Source organism: Anolis carolinensis, chromosome 2, assembly GCF_035594765.1.
Source record: "Anolis carolinensis isolate JA03-04 chromosome 2, rAnoCar3.1.pri, whole genome shotgun sequence".
Taxonomy (NCBI): Eukaryota; Metazoa; Chordata; class Lepidosauria; order Squamata; family Dactyloidae; genus Anolis; species Anolis carolinensis.
The window spans coordinates 28,337,055-28,359,499 of record NC_085842.1 but is presented as its reverse complement, the minus strand read 5'-3'; the positions used below and the strand labels follow the sequence as shown (position 1 = coordinate 28,359,499).

Sequence of the window (22,445 nt, the reverse complement as noted above, 5' to 3'; positions counted from 1 at the left end):
TGCTCTTCCTTGTTGGGTGTGGAGCCACCTTTTATATGACGTCCCATTCGATTTCTATGCTAGCTTTACAGAGCTAGTTCTACACGGTGCTTCCCATGCCTCCTCTGCCACCTTGTTCACTCATTCACCTCCAACAATGTCAGATTACCTGGGGCTGTAGATACCTTAATCAGACAGACCTATGTGTTAAACTCCAAAATCCAAGAAACAGAGCTGGTGAATTTCCTTGGAACATCTTAAGCTCCTCCCTACACCCCAATGAATGCATGTGATACCTTTGGAGAAGGAGCACCAGAGCCCACAGAGCTTTGGGATTGGGGCTGGGATCTCATTCCCACCAGTTTGCTCTCCGTGCTCTGGCGCCGTAGCCTCCTTCCTGAGGATGGTGTGGACTGTGCTGGAGAGTCCTGAGGGAAAGAAGACACAAGTTCCAAACCTTAGAAAGTGTTACATTTTGGGGACTGTAAGTCCCAGAACCCTCTGAGTATGCTGGCTGTGGATTCTGGGTGTTGCGCTCATTCAATTAGTATGTATTAAAGCATTTATATCCATTTATAAATTTTGGGAAAATCAGGCAGCATATATTTAAAAAACAATGAAAATAGTTTAAAATAAGCATAAAACAATAAATGTATCTGAGACAACAGAAATAAACCAAAGGGCTTAACTAGTCAAAACATCTGGGTATCAGGATCACTATATCAGCCTGGGACTGGCTGCTTCCTTTCTCTGCCATAAAGAAGTGAGATGGGGGATGGGAGGTTGGGGACAGTTGGGGAAGTTAGTGTAGATAAGACATCTGTTTTGTGAGGGAAATTAAAACTGCAGTCAACAAACTGTGAGCAGAGTCTTTGCCCAGTAGAGGGCAGGATGGGAATTGGGGTCTGATGAGGTTTGAGCAGGAAAACTTTAGAACTGTCTTCTTAGGATTGTGGGAAGATGGAATAAACCACTTCTTTCCAGCGATTTATTGTTTTGAGATTGATTTTAACTCCAAGATCTTCCAGAATCTGACACTGATTGTTAAAAAAGTTTAAACCACGTACATTGGGTCCACTGTGTTGGTGGGTGTTCAGTTCCAGGTCACACGTGGATACAGGAAAGAGAGGACAATCACATTCCATATTATTAAATGTCAGCAATGTGAACAGTCATGCTCTGGTATTTTAATTTTATTATGTGATATTTTAAGGATATCTGCTCATGTTTTTATCATTTTGATGTCTATGTAATTTTTTTTATCTTATGAATAAAAAAGATTTGTTTGCTGCCCCGAGTCCTTTTGGGAAGATGGTGGCAGGGTACAAATAAAATGTTGTTGCTGTCGTTGTTATTGTTAATATTATTAGCGCAATTTTCACAAAGGGCTACATCATTATGGCTGCTTTCAAAGGGCAGACTGTAATTATAAGGCATTTGAGCATGAGTAGCAGCAAAAATGAGATATGAATATATGACCTACTGACAGACTCCACCTGGACATGAAAAGTGCCGTAAATGTATATTTAAATGTATAATTATGTATATTTTTAATGTATACTCTTAATTTTATTGTAATTTTAAATCTCGATTTATTTTTAAATCTGATGTAAACTGTTTTTTGATGTGTATGTTTATATTGTAAGCCGCCCTGAGTCCCCTGATGGGTGAGAAGGGCGGGGTAAAAGTGATGTAATAAATAAATAGAAAAATAAAAAAGTAAATATCTAGGAATCTGGATTACAAGTAGAAATAATCAACTATTGGAATTAAATTATGGGACAAAATGGCATGAAATAAAAAAAGACCTAGAGGGCTGGAAACATTTAAACTTATCACTCATGGGCAGAATAGCGATAATTAAAATGAACATTCTGCCCAAATTACTATACTTATTTCGTAATATCCCCATCATTAGAGGCAAAAAATTATTTAATGATTGGAATCAAGAAATAAACAAATTTATATGGCAAAACAAAAAACCAAGAGTTAAATTCATAACAATGACTACTCCAAAAGAAAGAGGGGGATTCGATTTACCAAATTTACAATTATATCACGAAGCGTGTGCTTTAGATTGGGTAATAGATTGGGTAAAACTGGAAAAAATTAAATTATTAACTATAGAAGGATATAACTTGAGATGGGGCTGGCACGGATACTTATGGCAGGATAAAGTCAAAATTAATAAACAATTTGGAAATCATTTTGTTAGATCGGCTTTAATTACAATTTGGCAAAAATATAAAAGATTTCTATACGAAAAACCACCCCTTTGGCTTTCTCCCTTGGAGGCAACCCAACGTAGATTACTTGGGTGGCAAAATGGCCGACATATAAAGATACCACTGAGAAAGAAAAGCTCACGGAAGATACACCTCTTTTAAAGGATTGGGAGGAAATCCAAAAAGATTATAAGAACATTACATGGCTCCAATACTATCAAGTAAAAGAGTGCTATAAAAAAGATAAAGTAATAGGCTTTAACACAAATATTAACTTCTGGGATAACCTACTTAAAAGGGAAAAAAATTATAACAATATTATATAACAAATTATTAGAGTGGAACACAGAAACAGATATAATTAAAGATTCAATGACAAATTGGTCTAGAAATGTGGGCAGACCGATAACAATGGACGAATGGAATACTATCTGGAATAAAAAGATTAAAATGTGTTACTCAATAGAATTAAAGGAAAACTGGCTAAAAACTGTACATAGGTGGTATCTGACACCAAAAAAATTAGGACTCGCGTACAAAGACAAAGATAGTATTTGTTGGCACTGCAGAAAACAGGTGGGATCATACTTCCACATGTGGTGGAATTGCAAGGTAATTAAAAAATTCTGGCTGATAATTCATAAGGAATGTAAAAAAAAATTCAAAGTAAAATTTGATTGTAAACCAGAATATTTCCTATTAGCCCTATATAATATTAAAAAAGAAAAAGAAATTAATTTAGAAAGAGAAACAGATGACAAAGAGAGATTATTTACTTATGTCATCACAGCAGCCAGAATGGTATTAGCTAAAAACTGGAAAGATGGGGAAAATCTCATAAAGGAACTATGGCTGGAGAAATTAATGGATATTAAAAACATGGACAGATTGACTTTTTTGCTAAAAAAAACTACTGGAAGACCAATGAGAGAAACGAACTGGTTACTTCTAGACGAATATTTGCAAGAAGCAGCGAATTGTTGAAACAACTGGAATGGAAGTTAGAAGATCGGAAGTCTACTACCCCCCCCCCCCTCCCCTGTTAGGGTACTTACCCCCGTTTGTTGCCCTATTCTATTCTACTTCTTTTTCTACCCAGTTTTTAGTCTTTTTTTTTCTCCTTCTCTTTTCCCTCTCTCTTCCCAACTAATAACCCATACCCATCTTCCCCCCACAACATCCCCTTTAGTTTACCCCCCTTTTCTTTGTGTAACACTGCAAAAATTTAATTTAAAAAATTTATTAAAAATAAATAAATAAATAAAGACTGCATAAGTGTAACTATGTTGCCCTGGCATTGGAAGCCTCACGGGCCACATAAAATGACATGGTGGACCGAATTCGGCCTGTGGGGCTTGCATTTCACACATGTGCTCTAGCACATCCACATTCACCTCAACAGAGAATAATCTACAGTCAATGAAAAATTGGACCCATTTAATTATTTTAAAAGAGACCCATTGTACCAGAACTATTCTTAATTCTTAGAAACCAAGTTTTCCTATCACTCCTTCCGCCACCCACCTGTTCAGGTTTAACAGCTCTTCTAGTCCCTTTCGGGCTTGGCGTGTTCACTGAAGAGTTTGAACGCCTGCTGGACCTGGTCTGAGGGAGCTCTGGCTCCTCTTTCTTCATAGGTGGTGTTGTTGCTCCCTTTCTCCCCCGCCTTGTCAGCTCCCTCGTCCCTGGGCTGCCCGCAGCCACTGTCATATCTCCCTTCAGCCTGCCAGTGGCATCAGATTCCCTTTGTGTGCTCCTCGTTCGACTCAGCCGCGTGGTTACTGTTGACTCTGCAGTCTTGGACTTTTTGTTGGGGTGTGCTTTCTCTTCTTTGGGCTGATCTGTTTTTCCTTCCAGCTCTTTCATGTACAATGCTGAACTGGTCTGTTGCCGCAGCCTCCTGAGCCTGGAGACAGGGGCAGCCGGTTCCTCTGACTGCTGTGTGTCGGTGCATACTGCACGGATGCGACATCGGAGGCTTCGTCTCTGTGAGACAGGAGCTGGGGAAGGAGTCAAAGAGGAGCGCAAGTTGTGCCTCTGCACAGGGGCAGAGGCCTCTGGCTGAAGAGGCTCTTCTTTAGAACATCCTGGCACCTGTAATATAAAGAGTGATAACGTCAGAAGGGGAAACTCTTTTGGACTGAGGACTTTTGAGAAAAGATCTCAAGATGACTGGAAGGAAGTCTTCCAAAGTAGAGTCTTGGAAGGCTATACTTTACTCACTCCTGAGATGAAAGGAAAATCTGCAGGAGGTAGAATCTTATATTTCCCACCAGAATAGGATGCCGCATTTTACAAGGATACAGCCAACATCATGCCCACCTGGTCAGCATCTCTTGGTTGTTTTACTGGCACTGAACATCTTTCTTCCAATTGTCCACCTACAAAAAAATGCAACAGCTTAAAGTGGATGCAACTTCTGTTTCTGCCACTAAGAGGCAGAGCTAATCAATGGAATGTCACAGAAACAGACACTTGGGTTGCTGTGAGTTTTCCAGGCTCTGTGGCCATGTTCCAGAAATATTCTTTCCTGAGGTAAAGGTCTTCTGGCCCAACCCCTGTACCAAAGTGACTTGATACATTTTGATAATTTTGATCTGTACATAATGCACTGCCCCCTATAACTCATTATCATTTGTGTGGGTTAGTGGATTTGGCACCTTTTGAAAGCAAGCTCCAGATTTTTCATTAAGTGTGATGCCTCATGGGCCTTGTAGTCCTGTTCCTAGTGCCATCGTGGCAGATGAAGACGAAAACATGGGGTTTTCGCCGGTTCAACAAGAGCCGGAGTCTTTTCACCTGCCGGATGTTGATGTTTGTACCCAAGAATTCAGTAAAACAGACCTTGGACATTCCTCGCCTCCGTTCCCTAGGAGAGAGTCCTATTGTGCAGACAGAGGAGTGAGGGAACAGAATCGCAGGAGTTTACGGATTGCAGCCAAACAACAGGCTGATTAGACCTGCTTCCCTTGGGAAATTCTAAGGAGTCTTGCATCTGGACAAAGTTGGGTTTCGCTTCCTGTTCTCTAGGGAAAGAGGTTGTTGGCGGGAAAACGAGACCCCAATATAGGTGCCTGACGCGGGAGAATCTTTGCGGAGTCAACAGAGCAGCTTCAGGAGTAAGATCGTTTGTGGACTTCGTAACCCCAGTTCCTTGCTTCCCGGATCAAGAATTCAAGTACTGCCTTGCCTTGCTTTTAACCACGGATCTTGTTCCAAGAATCACTGTTTGACTTGTTCCTAGTCACGGACCTTGTTAAAGAACCAAGATTATATCCAGCCTTGTTGTCAAGCTACCTTGGACTCCTAAGACTCTGGCATTTCCCCACACTATTGCTTGGCAATAGTGTGTGTTTCGGTATTGGATTTAAACTTTGAACTCTAATATCATTTATTGGACAATACATTTTTGGACTTTATTTGACCTCATTTGAAAGGTCTGCTTCTGAACTATATTCTTCACTTGTTTTTATTACTTTTATACATTTCCTTAATAAAGATATTAGATAGAGATTGGCCTCCGTGTATGGTTCTTGGTGCCCTGCTGCCTGGGGTCTGACAGTAAGGTTGTTTATGAGTATGTGAACTTGCCCGATTTTCACAGATTTCAGGGCAAGGTACAATTGTTGTAGTCGCAATAAAAACAATTTGCAACCAGTAGGTTGATGTAAGTTTTCCGGCCTGCATGGCCATGTCGCAGAAGCAGTCTTTTCTGACATTTCACCTGCATCTACCGTATGGCAGGCATCCTCAGAGGTTGTGAGGTCTGTTGGAAACTAGGAAGGTGAGGTTTATGGAACATGGCCACACAGCCTGGAAAACTCACAGCAACCTAGTGGTCCCAGCCATAAAAGTCTTAGACAACAGATAGGCACTTTTCTTCCTTCCTTTAGGCCATAATTCTGCAGAAATCCATTCAATCTCCTCCCCACATTCCAGCCTGCCTGTTTTCCAGATAATAATAATTAAAAAAAAACTTTATTTATACCCCGCCACCATCTCCCCGTGGGGACTCGGGGCGGCTCACAATGTTACAAAAGTAACAACACAAATACATAAACAATTCACACAGTTTAAAACACAAGAAGATGATAAAGAATACAGCTCCCAAGCTAGGGCTGATGCAAGTTGGGTTAAATCATACAGGTAAGGTCAAAATAAGAGTTCTCAGATCTCCCTTTTGCTAGCACAACCAGCTATGATGACTGGGGGATTCTGGAAGCTGTTTCCTATAATAATTTCTTCATTTTATGGTTTAAAATCTGTTGCCTTTTTAAACCAGGACAAATCCATTTCACTCAGCATCTCACTTGGTCAGTAATACTGTTCCTTCTGTTTGCAGGAAACTGCTGCAATAGGCAGGTAACAAATCCCTGACTGAGGCAATGAATGGTTAGTATGAAAAACCTGATCGCAAGCCCAGCCAGACACAAAATCCATCACTCCTGATTCTTCCTAACTGCATTAACCATCCAGTAATTGGTTTTCCAACACTATAGCCAAGGCATGGGCAAACTTGGGCCTTCCACGTGTTTTGGACTTCAACTCCCACATTTCCTAACAGCCTGTTAGGAACTGTGAGAACTGAAGTCCAAAACACCTGAAGGGATGAAGTTTGCCCATGCCTGCTATAGCCACTATGTTCTACTGTTTTGTCTCCCCTCTAGGGAAAGGAATCTCAAAGTGAGACAACCAAAATGCTTGCCATTCAGGAATAAAGAGATGGTGGAAACACTCCCAATACCTTTTCAGCCCAGAAAGGTGCAACAGTCTTATCTGTCCGAAGAAGATAAGGGGATGATCTCCTTCCCAATGAGACAGGGATAGAAGAGTGCTTGTATACAAAATAAAAACATTCATCAACTGAGCACCCCAAGATGTGTTTCCAGTTTCTTCTGTAGATGAGACAGATGGGAGGCAAAGTGGCCCATGGCCACCCATTGAAATTTCATAGCTAAGTAAAGGATGCGATTTCAGAACCCTCAAGTATCAATCCCACATTCAAATCCCAGCATCTTACACTGGCTGTCAGGCTTATAACCCTATGGGTCTACATGCCACAGATGTGTGTTTAATTGCTATACAGCCATACACTGTATCCCCATGACTCACCTCCTGCACTTCCAACTTCGGGGACCATCATACAAACTCGTTCCTCAGTCATGGACTTCCTTTGCACCTCCTGCAGAGTCAAAGGTTGGCTGCTGCCCAAGAGGGGCATTTGCACTGATTGAACTGCCCGGATTTCCTCTTCCTTGTTACACTCCTCTGCTACCTCCTCCACGGCTGTCTCAGAGTTGGGCTCAGAACAGGCAACTCCTATAGAATAAGGTTGTGTGCTCTTCCCGGAGAAACTGGTGGCCTGCTGCTTGCTAGTAGCTGAAACTGTCACATTTTGTGTTTCTGGTACAGAGCATTTACCCCTTTCAGCAGTGTTCTGGATAATCTCTTCTTCCTCTTCCACAACAAAAGCCTGTGTGGGCTCTTCTGAGAGAGACCTGGGCTCTGTGCAGAATGCCTGAGTGGCTTCCAACGCGTAAGCATCTAAGTCAGAATCTTCCTCTTTCTGTGGGGATTTCCACTCTATGTGGAGAAAAAGAAAATACAATTCCAAGAGTCTTCATACTGCATCCCAGCCTGCTTCATCCTCAAACTGTTGCCTTCCATATGGGATCATAACTCAAACCTTGCTGGATTCAAGCCCTACCATCTCTAAAATCATGCAACAAAATTGGAAAATTTTCTATTCCTACTTTGAAAGTGTTATTTCCTGTTTAATTGCGTGGTACTTACTTTGAAAGCAGTTGTTATCCTCCAAAAACTTCATTTTTGTGGCTGGCACAAACTATATAAAATTTGTTGAGAACTCTTGAGAGATGTTCATTGAAAAGCTATAGCAAAATGTGCTGTAGGATGTCCCGCAAAAACAAAGTTTTTGCAGTTAAATAAACCTTTTCCATGTTTTTATGATTGAGCCAATTAGGAAATGACATTTATAACCCAGGAACAAAAAAATCGTGTTCAACATAGTTTGTGGCAGCCACAAAAACAAAGTTTCTGGAGTATAACAACTACTTTCAAAGTAATTACCGCACAATTAAACAAGAAATAACACCTTAAAACCAGGAACACGTTTTTCTCAAATTTTGTTACATAGTATTATAACTGTGAATTTTAAAGGTATGAATGATTGTGATGTATGTTTTAAACTTTATGTGTTTGCAATTGATATATTTTAAACAGTTTTATATTTTTATCTATTGTATTTAGCTATTGTACCTTGGTCAAGCCCTGGAAAGAGGTGAGTATCAGAAGTTAGTGGAATCTAATTGACTTCAGCAATAGAAATACAAATTCTGGTGTTCAAAGTCTTTTTTCTGGTGGGAAAAAGAACTGGGTGGGGCTCCATGAGGATCACAAAACAACTAGATTACGTCTAGCATATATTGATCAATTCAATCGATGTTAAAACTATTAAATGCTTACATGAGTACATGAATATGTTGCTTAGGCTTTTAGTAGCCACTTTTCCATATCCTCCTCAGACAATGAACTTGAAAACCTGAAATATTCCTGGCAATCCATTCACAATCACCCCCACCTCATTCATATGTTTTCCTCACCTGAAATGTTCGGGAAGCTCATAGGAGATGAGTGCATTATCAAAGAGGCTGTGAAAAGGATGGGATTAAAAGCTGGTTTCATTGCCACCATGAACACTAAGCACAAACACTTGATCCATTCACTCACACAAACTTTCATCATAGGTATGCCTCCTTCAGGTTCATGAAAACATGCTCACATTACAAGTTGTCACTCTAGGGTGCAAGCAGCACTAAATGCCAAGAGCACTACACAAAAATCATATGTTACACCAGTTTTTAAAAAAGAGTGCCAATGCTGCCCTTGCTGCAGTATTAAGTGGAAACTTGTTCAGATGGACTTGGTACTTTTTGGAAACAAACTCCACTCAATTTTCAGATGAACTGGGTGCAAAAAGCAGTGATACAGAAGAGTGATTTCTGTGCAATCCCAGAACTATAAAAACTTCTATTAGTTCTAATCATAGGTCAATGTCAACGTCACTATGGATGATGATGATGATGATGATGGCTAGATAGCAGCTCCTTTGCATCCTCTCTGAAATACCATCAGAGTGCAAGCTGAACTATGGAATTACTGTTTTTGTTGTGTTGTTGTTGTTTGTGCTCTACTTTTTGCTCTATTTTGCCCCAAGTTGGGACACAAAGCACCTAACAACTTTAAAAAAGCAACACAGTTAAAAACAGATCAAAGCGAAAAATTAGAAAAGAATCAAGCCATATCAATTATTAAAATAATTCAATTAAAATACAATTATAAAACAAATGAAGAAGTTTGCAAACACTCTTCAAATACAGCCCTAAGTGGAATGCATTACACTAAAGAGCTATTAATTAGAGAGGCCTCTGACAAACTTACTTTTCCCAGATAGGAGCCTGGTTTGTGCAGGAGGAGTTCTGAAGTCCTGAGTCGGTTCCTCTTCCAGATTGTTATGGGAATCTGGCATGGGGTTAGAAAAATGGTGTTATTCTCTAGTGAAAACACACAAGCCTATAAAGACCCCAAAAGCTGCTCCTCTTTGAACCCTGGAACAATCCCCACCTGCCACGATGGGATCTCTTGCTGGTTCAATCCCAGGAGATGAGGGCTCAGAAGGCAGAAAACATTGTGTTGCCTGGAGATCTATGTCCTGATCATCTGCGGGGACAAAATGGAACAAGACCCTCTTATTTCTAAAGTTCAGCCATGAATCCCAATGCATTATCTGCCATGCCTCAATGCTTTTGAAATCATGGGAATTGTAGTTTTCTGAGGTACCAGCCCTCTTTGGCAGAAAAGGCTAAAGACTTAGAAAAATTACAGCTCCCATGATGCCATACCATTGAGCCATGGCAGTTAAAGTGGTGTCAAACTGCATTCATTCTACAGTGTAGATGCATCCAGGGACAATGGCACTTCCATACATATGGTTTGGGATGGCGAAGTTTATAAAAAATACAAAATATGTGGTTCTCAATTTGTGGGTCCCCAGATATTTTGGCCTTCAGCTCCCAGAAATCCTAACAGCTGGTAAACTGGCTGGGATTTCTGGGAGTTGTAGGGCAAAACACCTGGGGACTCCAGGTTAAGAACCACTGCTCTAAGAGGTAGTTGAATCGTGGAGTGCCACAAAAGGAGTACAATCTTATCATTTTCAGTGGGGACAAAATACTGGCAGATTATGGGAGGGATTAAAAGAAACCAAGTATCCCATTCAGCATTGGTTCAAATGCTGAAAAAAATCAATCCACATTGCAATGCTTTGCTGAAGCTCCCATATATATCCCAGCATGCATTGTGTTAACAAATGGAGCTGTAGTTTCTAAAGAACATAAGACAAGGCCACGCTAAGATGTAACTCTACAGCTCAGAGAAGATTCAAAGTCCCTGATATTTCTCTGCAACATAAGGGCAGCAGGGAAATTGTGGCCTACTTGGTGCTATTACAACTGGGATTTCCACCATTGCTAACTTTGATGAGAAATCTTATTATTTATTTGTGTATTGAATGTGTAACTTACCATTCTTCTGGATGAGATAACAGTCCAGGATAATATGAGTTGTGATCCTTTCACATCTGGAAGGCCATCTATTCCCAACTTCTGGTTTACCACAACTTATATTTTGGCATTAGAGCAATGGCCTTTTGACCTCAACATATTTATAACTGTGTTGCTGAGTTTTCCGGGCTGTATGGCCATGTTCCAGAAGCATTCTCTCCTGATGTTTCACGCACATCTATAGCAGGCATCCTCAGAGGTTGTGAAGTCTATTCGAAACTAGGCAAGTGGGGTTTATATATCTGTGGTATTTCCAGAGTGGGAGAAAGAACTCTTGTCTGCTTGAGGCAAGCGTGAATGTTGCAATTGGCCAGCTTGATTAGCACTGAATGGCCTTGCTGCTTCAAAGCCTGGCTGTTTGCTGCCTGGGGAATCCTTTGTTGGGATGTGTTAGCAGGCCAAGGCAGTCCTATCACATTTGGCCAGGGCCAGCTAACACCACCCAACAAAGGAGTCCCCCAGGCAGGAAGGAGCCAGGCTTTGAAGCTGCAAGACAGAGAAGCCATAAAAATCCACAAGCAACTGAATAATTTCAACAGAAAGGAGGAAACAATGAAAATGAACAAAATCCGGCTATTGGTATTAAAAAAAAAATCTAGAATCAAGATACTCAAAAAAACTTTTTTAAAAAACTGGAATTCCAGACAGGAAACAATCAGGGCCAGTTAACACCCCCCAACAAAGGATTCTCCCAGGCAGGAGGCAACCAGGCTTTGAAGCTGCAAGGCCATTTAATGCTAATCAAGCTGGCCAATTGCAACATTCACACTTGCCTCAAGCAGACAAGAATTCTTCCCACTCTAGAAATTCCAGATACATAAACCCCACTTGACTAGTTTCCAACACACTTCAGGGATACATAGTCAATGAAAATATCTTCCAAAAGATATTTTCATTGACTATGTATCCCTGAAGCCTATATACATTGGAACCAATATCAGACTTGGATAACTTTTGTGTTAGAGCTGTTGCTCCTTTTCATTTTGTCTGGTACTGTCAAATTGAGCTTTATATGGGGAACTTTAATAATATTATATGTTATTTGAACATATTTTCTTTGTACATAGACTATCTTGTGTTTGTGTAGATACTTTACAAGTATTCTGGGATTTTGTATAGTAGTTTCCAACACACCTCACAACCTCTGAGGATGCCTGCCAGAGATGTGGGCCAAATGTCAGGAGAGAATGCTTCTGGAACATGGCCATACAGCCCAGAAAACTCACAGCAACCCAGTGATTCCAGCTGTGAAAGCCTTCGACAACATATTTAGATCTTTTATGACTAACCAGATCACAGCACTAGGGTCTTTTAAAAAATCTATTAAGACCCCACAATTAGAAAGTCTACCAGTGAAGGAAAGGAAATTTGCCTTCATTTCTTTCTCCTTCCCTCACCATCAGTGCTGCTCTCCTCTCCCGAACAGGACTTCTTTTCCTCTGCGTCTGTATCGTCATCCTCTTTCCCAGGTTCATGGTGGATTCTCACATCCACTGCAGAGCCGTCCAATTTCTCTCCATTCGCCTGAGATCTCTCAGAAGCTAATAGCTGAGTCTCTTGCTCTTCTATGGGTTTCATTGGCAATGGTGCAACCACTTCCTCTACGTCTGCATCATCATCTTGAGCCACCGATTCCTTATGGGATGGAGAAACCACTTCCACATCTGTATCACTATCCTCAACCTCAATAGGTCCAAGACTATTTGGGGATTCAACAGCATTATTCTCAGGATTGCTTCTGCTACCGTCTCCACTGGAACCAGCAACTATGGGTTTATGCTCCACTTTGGGGGCCACATCTTGAATTTCCACCTCCTCCTCTTCAACATCGGTATCGCTATCCACAGAGAGAGCAGGCAGGCACTGAATCTGAGGCAAGGCGGCTCCTTTGTCAATGATCTCAGGGTTTTCCTTCCCATCTGAGCTCTTGGATTGTTCATTAACAGCTTCCTCACTGCTCTGCTGTTGAACATTAAGATTAGATACTTCTTTAGTATCAGCACTCGGTTGATCCAGGCAACTGCTAACTTGACACACAGCCTTTTTGTGTGGGATGTCTTTCAAATCTGAATCATTGTCCTTGAAGCTTATCGGATGAGAACTGTGGAGCTGAGCAATATGCGAGTTCTCCAGCACCAAGTTAGACATTTCTACATCCGTATCCCCATCACTGTCTGGGGCAGCCTTATGGGTCTTCAAAGTCTCAGCTTTGGGGAGTGTGTCATCCACATCTGCATCCTCATCGCTGTCCAGAGCAGCTTTATGGGTCTTCAAAGTCTCACTTGGATTGTCCATTTTGAGGGGTGTGTCATCCACATCTGCACCACGGTTCTGACATTCATGAGATCGCTGAGATGTAGCCTTCTCCTTTGGCTCTTGGGTGATTTCCTCCACATCTGTGTCACTGTCCTCATTCTCACCAGGCTGGGAGCCTTTAGGATGTGGTTCTTCTGCTTTTCCCATACTTTGACAGCCACCTTCCATTTGAGGCACAGGCTCATGATTTTCAAGATACACGACACTTGGGTTTTCCATCCCATCCTCCGCATCTGTGTCATCATCCCCATTTTCAGCAGTTTTCTGGGCCTTTGGGATACCCGAGTCCTTTGCTACTTCCTCCTGATCAGAAGCACTGCTCACATAGATAACTGCAGGGTGGGTCTTTTGACTGGTGGCATCTGGATCCACCAACACAGGGTCATCCACATCTGTGTCACTGCTTATTTCTAGAGCTTTGTCATCTTCCTCCAAGTTTCCAGGCCCTGATGATCTGGACATGCTACCAGCAATCTCCTCATCTTCCACATCAGTATCACTATCCAGTTGGAGGTTCTCTACAAGGCTATGGCCAGAAGGAGCAGCTCCTTGCTTCTCAGCTGCATCTTCTTCCATGCTTGGGGGGCCTTTTGGTTCAGCCTCAGGAGTTCCTGATTGAACAGTTGCTTTTTCTTTGTCCAAAGGTGGAGGGCCACCATTCTCCAAAGGAGTTACTTCAGAATCCTGGCTTTCAAAGCGCAGGTGCAAGGAAGGACAAGGCAAGTCACTGACAGAGAGTTCCCCACTTTCCTCATCACTGTGGGGTACAAATGATAAACGTAACAATTAAAAGCAGATTCCTCTACTCAAACACCTAAAATTCTGGCTTAGTTAAAGAAACAGTAGTGATTCATCTACTAAGCCATTAAATATGTAGGCAGCTAAGAACAGTTTGTATTCTTTTTTATGAAAGGCAAAACTTATTTCCCCACAATATGGAAGTGAAGGGTAGATGCCTGTTCTATTAATAATAATTGTTATTATTATTATTGCCAGATTTCACGGCTCAAAGTGGATTACAACATTGTAAAACACACTCACCTACAAGCATTCTTTAAAATAAGCATAATAAAACATATTTCCAGAAGATACATATTAAAATACACAAAGAAGATTAAGCATAAGGTTCAGGTTTAAAATTCATCATATGGTGTTTGGCCATCTGAACTTTTAAAATATATACAGTAGAGTCTCACTTATCCAACACTCGCTTATCCAACGTTCTGGATTATCCAACGCATTTTTGTAGTCAATGTTTTCAATACATCGTGATATTTTGGTGCTAAATTCGTAAATACAGTAATTACTACGTAGCATTACTGCATATTGAACTACGTTTTCTGTCAAATTTGTTGTATAACATGATGTTTTGGTGCTTAATTTGTAAAATCATAACCTAATTTGATGTTTAATAGGCTTTTACTTAATCCCTCCGTATTATCCAACATATTCGCTTATCCAACATTCTGCCGGCCCGTTTATGTTGGATAAGTGAGACTCTACTGTATATTTTATAATACCGGTTGAGCATTCCTTATCCGGGATTACAAAATCCAAAATATTTCAAAGTTCAAAATTGTACACAGAGGTGGCGGAAATAGTGACACCTTTGCTTTCTGATCGTTCATTGTATACAAGCTTTGTTTCATGCACAAAACTATCCAAAATATTGTATAAAATTACCTTCAGGCAATATTTTATATAACCCAAAGGTAATTTTATACAATATTTTAGACAGTTTTGTCTAAAGATATCTCATTATACAGATATTTCAATCTTTTTTTAAAAAAAAATCCAAAATCCAAATTCTTCTGCATTATCCATGCATTTCCGGCAAAAGATACTCAAATGGTAGCTTTAAAAATGTATTTTTCAGTCCATTGTGGAATATAACCCATTCATTAATGATGATTTAATGGGAGCTTGATTTTTAAATTTTCAATCCATTTAATCTAATGCCCCAGAGTTACTGCCACAGAGACTGCAGTTATACTGCAGTTACTAGAATTTTCCAGCTAGAGCAACCCAAAGAGGTCTGGGATTTACTGTCCAAATAGCAACTTTCATAAGCTTTGTGCAACTCTGCAACCATCCTTTGGTGTAAGGGTGGCCACCAATTTTCTGTGGGGGGAACAGACAAACAACAGGAAATACCAGGAGTGGCTCAAAGTCAATTCCTGGTTTTGAACATAAGTATGTGTTTAACATTAAACAGCAAGTGTTTAACATTAAAGGTGTTTATTAGAGGTGACTGCTTTTTAAAAATGTGATTTGACTGCTTTTGAAACTTCTAAAAGAAGCAAGTAACCATTCCCTTTCTTTTTTTTACTAATAAAGTAACCATCTTATGGGCATTTCAACATATTTCTTCTACAGGTTCCACTGGAAGTTGCCACGTTTTCAATTCTTTTATCATTCTGAGCCATCATTCAGAAAAAAAAGGTATTGTGAACAACAGAGAAATGTCAGGAAATAATACTTCTGGAACATGGCCATACAGCCCAGAAAACATACAACAACCCTGTGATCCCGGCCATGAAAGCCTTCGACAATACAACAACATATTCCCTTCTACACATTACAATAATTAAGGTTGCTAAGGCCTCTCCCAAAACTAGCACTCAAAAATGGCATACCTTTCCGGCACAACAGAAGGAGAAGAAAACATGGAGGAGGCCAAATTGGGCTGTCTAGCATCTTCAAGAGAGGAAACTGAGCCTAATGGAAAAAACAGATTAAATTTCAGAGAAAGCAGTAAGGAAAACATTTTCCTCTTTCTCACTACCATAAATCATATTGTAGTTTTTGGATAGGATCACTGCTTGGTCACTGAGCAAATTGGATCTTGGGAGATGGAGGAGAGATACATGATGCATAAAAGGAATCTGGGGATGAAGGTGACCCCTATATCATATGCAGATGCCCCATGTAAACTCTCTTCTACTCCACCAGAATATAACCTCTGGCTCACCAAAACAGTGGTTGGGATGGAGCATGGGAACAATCCAAAGCGACAGCATGAAACCCTCAAAACATGCTTGTCTCACCATAAATAAGCTCTGATCTTTTAGCCAGCTTCAGGACCAATAGGTTAAACCCTTGTAACGGCAGGACTGCTGAACGAAAGGTCAGCAGTTCAAATCCAGGGAGCAGGGTGAGCTCCCGTCTGTCAGCTCCAGCTTCCCATGTGAGGACATGAGAGAAGCCTCTCACAGGATGGTAAAACATGTGGGTAACGTCCTTGCAGACAGCCAATTCTCTCACACCAGAAACGACTTGCAGTTTCTCAAATCGCTCTCGATACGGAAAAAAGGGGGGACTCAATTAGAAGCTACTCACTATAGCAGCTTAAATTCTGGCACTATAAGAGATGAAAGTCCAAATATGGGCCTCCTTTAAAACTTACCATCTCCTCTTCGGTGAGGAACGCTCCTGCCTGCTTCATTCACCTCCTCTTCCTCTTCCTTGTCCGAATCCTGAACCAGGACTCCGCCAAAGCGCATCCTCATCTTCCTCCCTGGCGCAGGTGTCTCCTCAATGACCAAAGTGCTGGCCTCCACTCTTGTCTGGGTTGGGGGAATCTCCACTGAGTCATTGGGGGATTCAAGCTCAGCCTCTGGAGTCAACATGAAATATTGGCATCCAACGTCACCAAAGATTAAGGAGTCCCCATCTTGAAGGCTATAGCGGACTTGTGGAATCAAGACCATCCGTTGGCGCCGGGTGCGATTTAGGCTGCCCTTGTCATACAAAAGGTGGGGCCCGTCAGAGCTGGGGACTTCAATCACGGCGTGGGCCTTAGAGACCGATGAGGCAGGTAAGCAGACTTGGCAGCTTTCCAGGCGCCCAATGACATTCTCCCCTGGGTAGATCCAGAAATCTACAGATGAAAAAAGTCAAGCCATTAGTCATAGAATCATCAAGAATTGGAAAAAATCCCAATATCCATTCATTCCAACATCATTCTGCCATGCAGGAAAAGCACCCCCAGCAGATGGCCATCCAATTTGTTTTAAAACTTCCAGAGAAGAAGATTCCACCACACTCTCAGGCAGCATTTTCCACTGCCAAACAGTCCTTATCACCAGGAACTTTTTCTTAATGGTTAAGTGAGATCTTTTTTTCCTGCAGTTTGAATTCATTGCTCTACATCCTGGTCTCCTGAGCAGAAGAAATCAAGCTTGGCCCTTCCTCGATGGGACATCTTTTCAAATATTTAAACACAGCCATCATGCCCCCTTTCAGTCATCTTTTCTCCATGCTAAACCTACCCAGCTCCTTAAGCTGTTCTTCATAGGGCTTGGCTTTTAGACCTTATATCATTTTGGTCACCCTTTTCTGGACAAATTTGAGCTTCATAGGATAGCCATCTATTTCCTTGTTCTAGGACAGTGAGGAGCAAGGGGACATTTTTACACTCCCATCTCCTGCAAGGATCACACTTTGATTTTCAACAATGGAAATGGGGGGATTTATTCAAAAGGGTCTTAATAGACTAGAGCACTGAGCCAAAACTAACAAATTGAATTTCAGTTAGAAGAAATATCCTGTACTGTACTTAAACAGAAAAAAATAAAATGCACAGATATAGGATGCATATATTAGAACCCCGGTGGCGCAGTGAGTTAAAGCGCTGAGCTGCTGAACTTGCAGACCGAAAGGTCGCAGGTCCGAATCCGGGGAGAGGAATAAGCGCCCGTTGTTAGCTCCAGCTTCTGCCAACCTAGCAGTTCAAAAACATACAAATGTGAGTAGATCAATAGGTACCGCTCCGGCAGGAAGGTAACGGCGCTCCATGCAGCCATGCCAGCTACATGACCTTGGAGGTGTCTACGGACCACGCCAGCTCTTCAGCTTAGAAATGGAGATGAGCACCAACCCCAGAGTCGGACACGACTGGGGAAACCTTTACCTTTACCTAGGATGTGTGACCCTTGGACTTGAAAACAGTCCATGTAAAAGGAGTCTAGGAGTCTTAGTAGACAACAAGCTGACCATGAGTCACTAGTGTTATGCAGCAGCTCAAAAAGCCAATGTCATTCTGGATTGCATCAATAAAAATATAGTGTTGAGATTGAGGGAAGTCACAGTCCCACTCTCTTTGATTTCATTTGGACTACCGTGTCCAGTTCTGGGCAACAGAATTCAAGAAGAATATGGATAAACTGGAATGTGTCAGAGAAGAGCAACCAAAATTAGCAAAGGTTTGGAAACCAAGCTCTATGAGGAATGCCTTAGGGAGCTGGGTATGTTTAGGTTGAAGAAAAAAAAAGGCTGAAAGCCATGTTTCAATATCTGAAAAGATGTTTTCTGTTGCTCTAGAGCAGGCATGCACAAACTTCAGCCTTCCAGGTTCTTTGGACTTCAACTCCCACAATTCCTAACAACCTATGTTTGCCCATGCCTGCTCTAGAGAGTAGGATACAAAGCAATGGAGTCAAATTGCAGGGGAAAAGATTCCACCAAAACATTAGGAAGAACTTTCTTCCTGTAAGAGCTGTTCAGCACTGGAATATGCTGCCAGGAATTGTGTTGGAGTCTCTTTTTCTGAAAGTTTTTAAGCAGAGGTGGTATGGCCATCTGTTGGGAGAACTTTGATTATGACTTCCTGCCTTATAGAATGGGGTTGGACTAGATGGCCCTTGGGGTCTCTTCCAACTCAATGATTCTTAGGGTCTGACTTAATATAAAACAGCTTCATTTGTTCTTTTGTATCTTGCTTACTTTTTTGGGTGAAAAGTAATAATAATAATAATAATAATAATAATAATAATAATAATAATAATAATTTATTTATAGGCTACCTTATCTTCCCGTGGAGACACAGAGCGGTTTCCAGGCAAAAAGGCAAACATTCAATGCCTTGATGAAGTCGTCCCAAATCAACACCTCAAAAACTTTTCCAAATTCCCCTGACCCCATTTCTTCCATAGGCAGTGGATATTCAATCTGACATAAGCGCCTCTGATACGATTACATAATCAAAGGTGAATCACAGTTTGAAGTTAATCTAAAGCAAGCCGACAATCGTGCTTAGTTCGGGAATATGTAATGAGGGTGATTATGTAAGGGATAACTCAGTATCACACAGCCCCCAAAAGGCCCTACCTAAGTTTCACTTGCCAATTTGCTCTTAAAGAGTAAGAGAAACTGTTTTCATACCCTAAGAAATTCCCAAATTCAAGGGTATGTCCCTCATTCAGATTTTACACATGGCATGAACATGATAAAGGTCTCTTTATGCATTCAGTCAATATACAGGCAGTCCCCAAGTTACGGACAAGGTAGGTTCTGTAAGTTTGTTCTTAAGTTGAATTTGAATATATATGGCTGGAATTACATTTAAAATGTACCTGTTCCAACTTACATACAAATTCAACTTATGTGTATGTGTGTGTATACACACACACACGTTTTGGATGGCACAGGGAAGGGTTAACACCCATATGGTGTCTGTTCTGCTGTTTGTGCCCCTGTTCAGAAGATTTCACCTCACTTTTGTCCCTGTGCTAATTGGATTTTGAAAAATTTGGCTTGTTGTGGAAACAAGGACTGGAGATGAAGCTTCAGTGGACACCTTTCCCCTATAAAAACTCTTCCAGAAATGAATTTCACTTCCTAGACTTATCTTCCTGTTGTCTCACTCCCATTCTTAACTAATTAATGCAGTTTGACACTACTTTAACTACAATGGCAGAGTGCCATGGAATCATGTTTTTGCAAGCCCACCTCTGGGAGCAAAGTGGCATCTAAATAAAACAAGATTAATAAATACACTTTAGTTTTAAAGGCTATTTTAAGTGTATTTATTATATTTCAATATGTTTCTACCACAGTGTACTATTTAATTGGTTTTTTTTAAAGTTTTGTATTGCGCTTTTTAAACTTGACTAAAGTGTAGGATTGTTAGTTGCCTTGTGTCCCCATGGGGAGAAAGGCAGCGGATGTATTTTAATTACGCAATGATATATGTGTTAATTTTAAAATTCAAGAGCAAGCTCAATGGAGGCAACACCATCAAGGCCATAAACACCTGGGCCATACCTGTCATAAGATATACTGCTGGCATTATAAAATGGACACAGGCGGAACTGGACAATTTAGACAGAAAAACAAGAAAACTTATGACCATTCATCATTCACTGCACCCTCACAGTGATGTTGACTGGCTATATCTGCCTTGAAGATCAGGTGGCAGAGGACTCTTACAAGTAAAATAAGCCGTCAAAGAAGAAGAACATGCCCTGGCAGAATATGTCAAGCAAAGTGAAGAACCTGCTTTGATTGAAGTCAAAAATTAGAAACTCCTCAAAGCACAGCAGACAAAGAATCAGTACAAGAAAACCGCACTACAAACTAGAGCTGACAGCTGGCACAACAAAACATTGTATGGAAAGTTCCTTGACAAAATTGAAGGAAAAGCTGATAAGGAGAAGACCTGGCTATGGCTCATTAATGGGGCACTGAAGAAGGAGACAGAAGGCCTGATCCTTGCAGCCCAAGAGCAAGCCATCAAAACAAATGCAATTAAGGCTAAGATCGAAAAATCAGCTGATGACCCAAAATGCAGACTGTGCAAGGAAACCAACGAAACCATTGATCATATCCTCAGCTGCTGTAAGAAAATTGCACAGACAGACTACAAACAGAGGCACAACTATGTGGCCCAAATGATTCATTGGAACTTATGCCTCAAGTACCACCTGGCCGCAGTAAAGAACTGGTGGGATCGCAAACCTGCAAAAGTATTGGAAAATGAGCACGCAAAGATACTGTGGGGCTTCTGAATCCAGACTGACAAAGTTCTGGAACACAACACGCCAGACATCACAGTTGTGGAAAAGAAAAAGGTTTGGATCATTGATGTTGCCATCCCAGGTGACAGTCGCATTGACGAAAAACAACAGGAAAAACAACAGGACCTCAAGATTGAACTTCAAAGACTCTGGCAGAAACCAGTGCAGGTGGTCCTGGTGGTGATCGGCACATTGGGTGCCGTGCCAAAAGATCTCAGCTGGCATTTGGAAACAATAGACATTGACAAAATCACAATCTGCCAACTGCAAAAGGCCACCCTACTGGGATCTGCACGCATCATCCGAAAATACATCACACAGTCCTAGACACTTGGGAAGTGTTCGACTTGTGATTTTGTGATACGAAATCCAGCATATCTATCTTGTTTGCTGTGTCATACAATAAAATAATAATAACCTTTTAATTTAATGTATTTGCAAGCCACCTTGCATCCCACTCTTGGAGAAAGGGTTTTGTTTTTTTTAACTTTGAACATGTTTTAATGGTTTTTCACCGGAAATTTTTGTGATGCTCCTTATATTTAATCCTGTTTTAATGTTTGCATATTTGTACATATTGAATTGAAAGCTGATGCTTTCAAGTCTCCTGCAGGAGAAATAAAGTGGGGTATAAATATATAATGACAGTAGTAATAATAATAATGATGATAATAATAATAATAATAATAATAATAATAATAATAATGGTGTCATATAAATACAGTATTACAAATAAATATAGTAAATGTGATCAAAATGTTTTAATGTAATGTTTTCCCATTCTTATGTCCCACTTTGGGAGAAAGGTGGCATAGAAATACAATAATATCATCCATAAATATAATAAAATGTGCAGGAAATATTTTAATTTAATGTACTTGCAAACTGCCTTTGCATCCCACTCTGGAAGAAAGGTGGCATTATATATGTGTGTCTGTGTGTGTGATACATACACATAAACACATACACACAATAAATATAAATAAAAGCACTCATTGGATGCATCCTTACCTTTTTCAGGGCCATATTTGCTGCTCAAAAGGTGCAGGCGCCCTACAGGTTTTGGGGTATCCCCATTAGAAGACTCAATGGTATCCCCTTCCTCATCCCAGTCCAACAACTGAGTTTGCTCCATTTTGCAATCACTATATATCCATATAGGTAGGTACAATGTTACCCCTTCCCTTTGCCTTTCCAAACCTCATCTACACCCTCTGTCTCCTTGCATTATTCCCTTGATATCCTCCCAAATATATACATACGCTTAAGATATCCTAATATCTAACCCACGCACACCTATGCACCTTTCCCCAATCTTTCTTATTTTTAGGTGCCTGTCCCTTTAAATCTAACTCCCGCCTTTTTCTTCCCCACTTGAACCTATCGAAAAGGGGCTTCAAGAATTCTCTGCTCCCCCAAATAGGACTCCGGCAATCAATTATGGTGCGTCCCGCCTCCTCTTGCGCAGGACCTTTTTCTTATTGGAT

General features: G+C 40.8%; 1 protein-coding gene across 1 annotated transcript in view; it reads right to left on the bottom strand.

The window, feature by feature from the left end:
- Window positions 1-22,445, bottom strand: part of mdc1 (mediator of DNA damage checkpoint 1) — a 28,675-nt gene extending 6,230 nt beyond the window's left edge. Inside the window, exons 1-10 of the mRNA XM_008120112.3 lie at window positions 21,970-22,445; window positions 16,569-17,042; window positions 15,799-15,880; window positions 12,244-13,919; window positions 9,849-9,944; window positions 9,666-9,746; window positions 7,317-7,787; window positions 4,527-4,585; window positions 3,729-4,298; window positions 276-407 (exon numbers count right to left, since the gene is read on the bottom strand). Coding sequence (XP_008118319.1) covers window positions 276-407; window positions 3,729-4,298; window positions 4,527-4,585; window positions 7,317-7,787; window positions 9,666-9,746; window positions 9,849-9,944; window positions 12,244-13,919; window positions 15,799-15,880; window positions 16,569-17,042; window positions 21,970-22,093 — 3,765 coding nt within the window. The 5' untranslated portion in view covers window positions 22,094-22,445. The remainder of the gene's footprint in view (window positions 1-275; window positions 408-3,728; window positions 4,299-4,526; window positions 4,586-7,316; window positions 7,788-9,665; window positions 9,747-9,848; window positions 9,945-12,243; window positions 13,920-15,798; window positions 15,881-16,568; window positions 17,043-21,969) is intronic.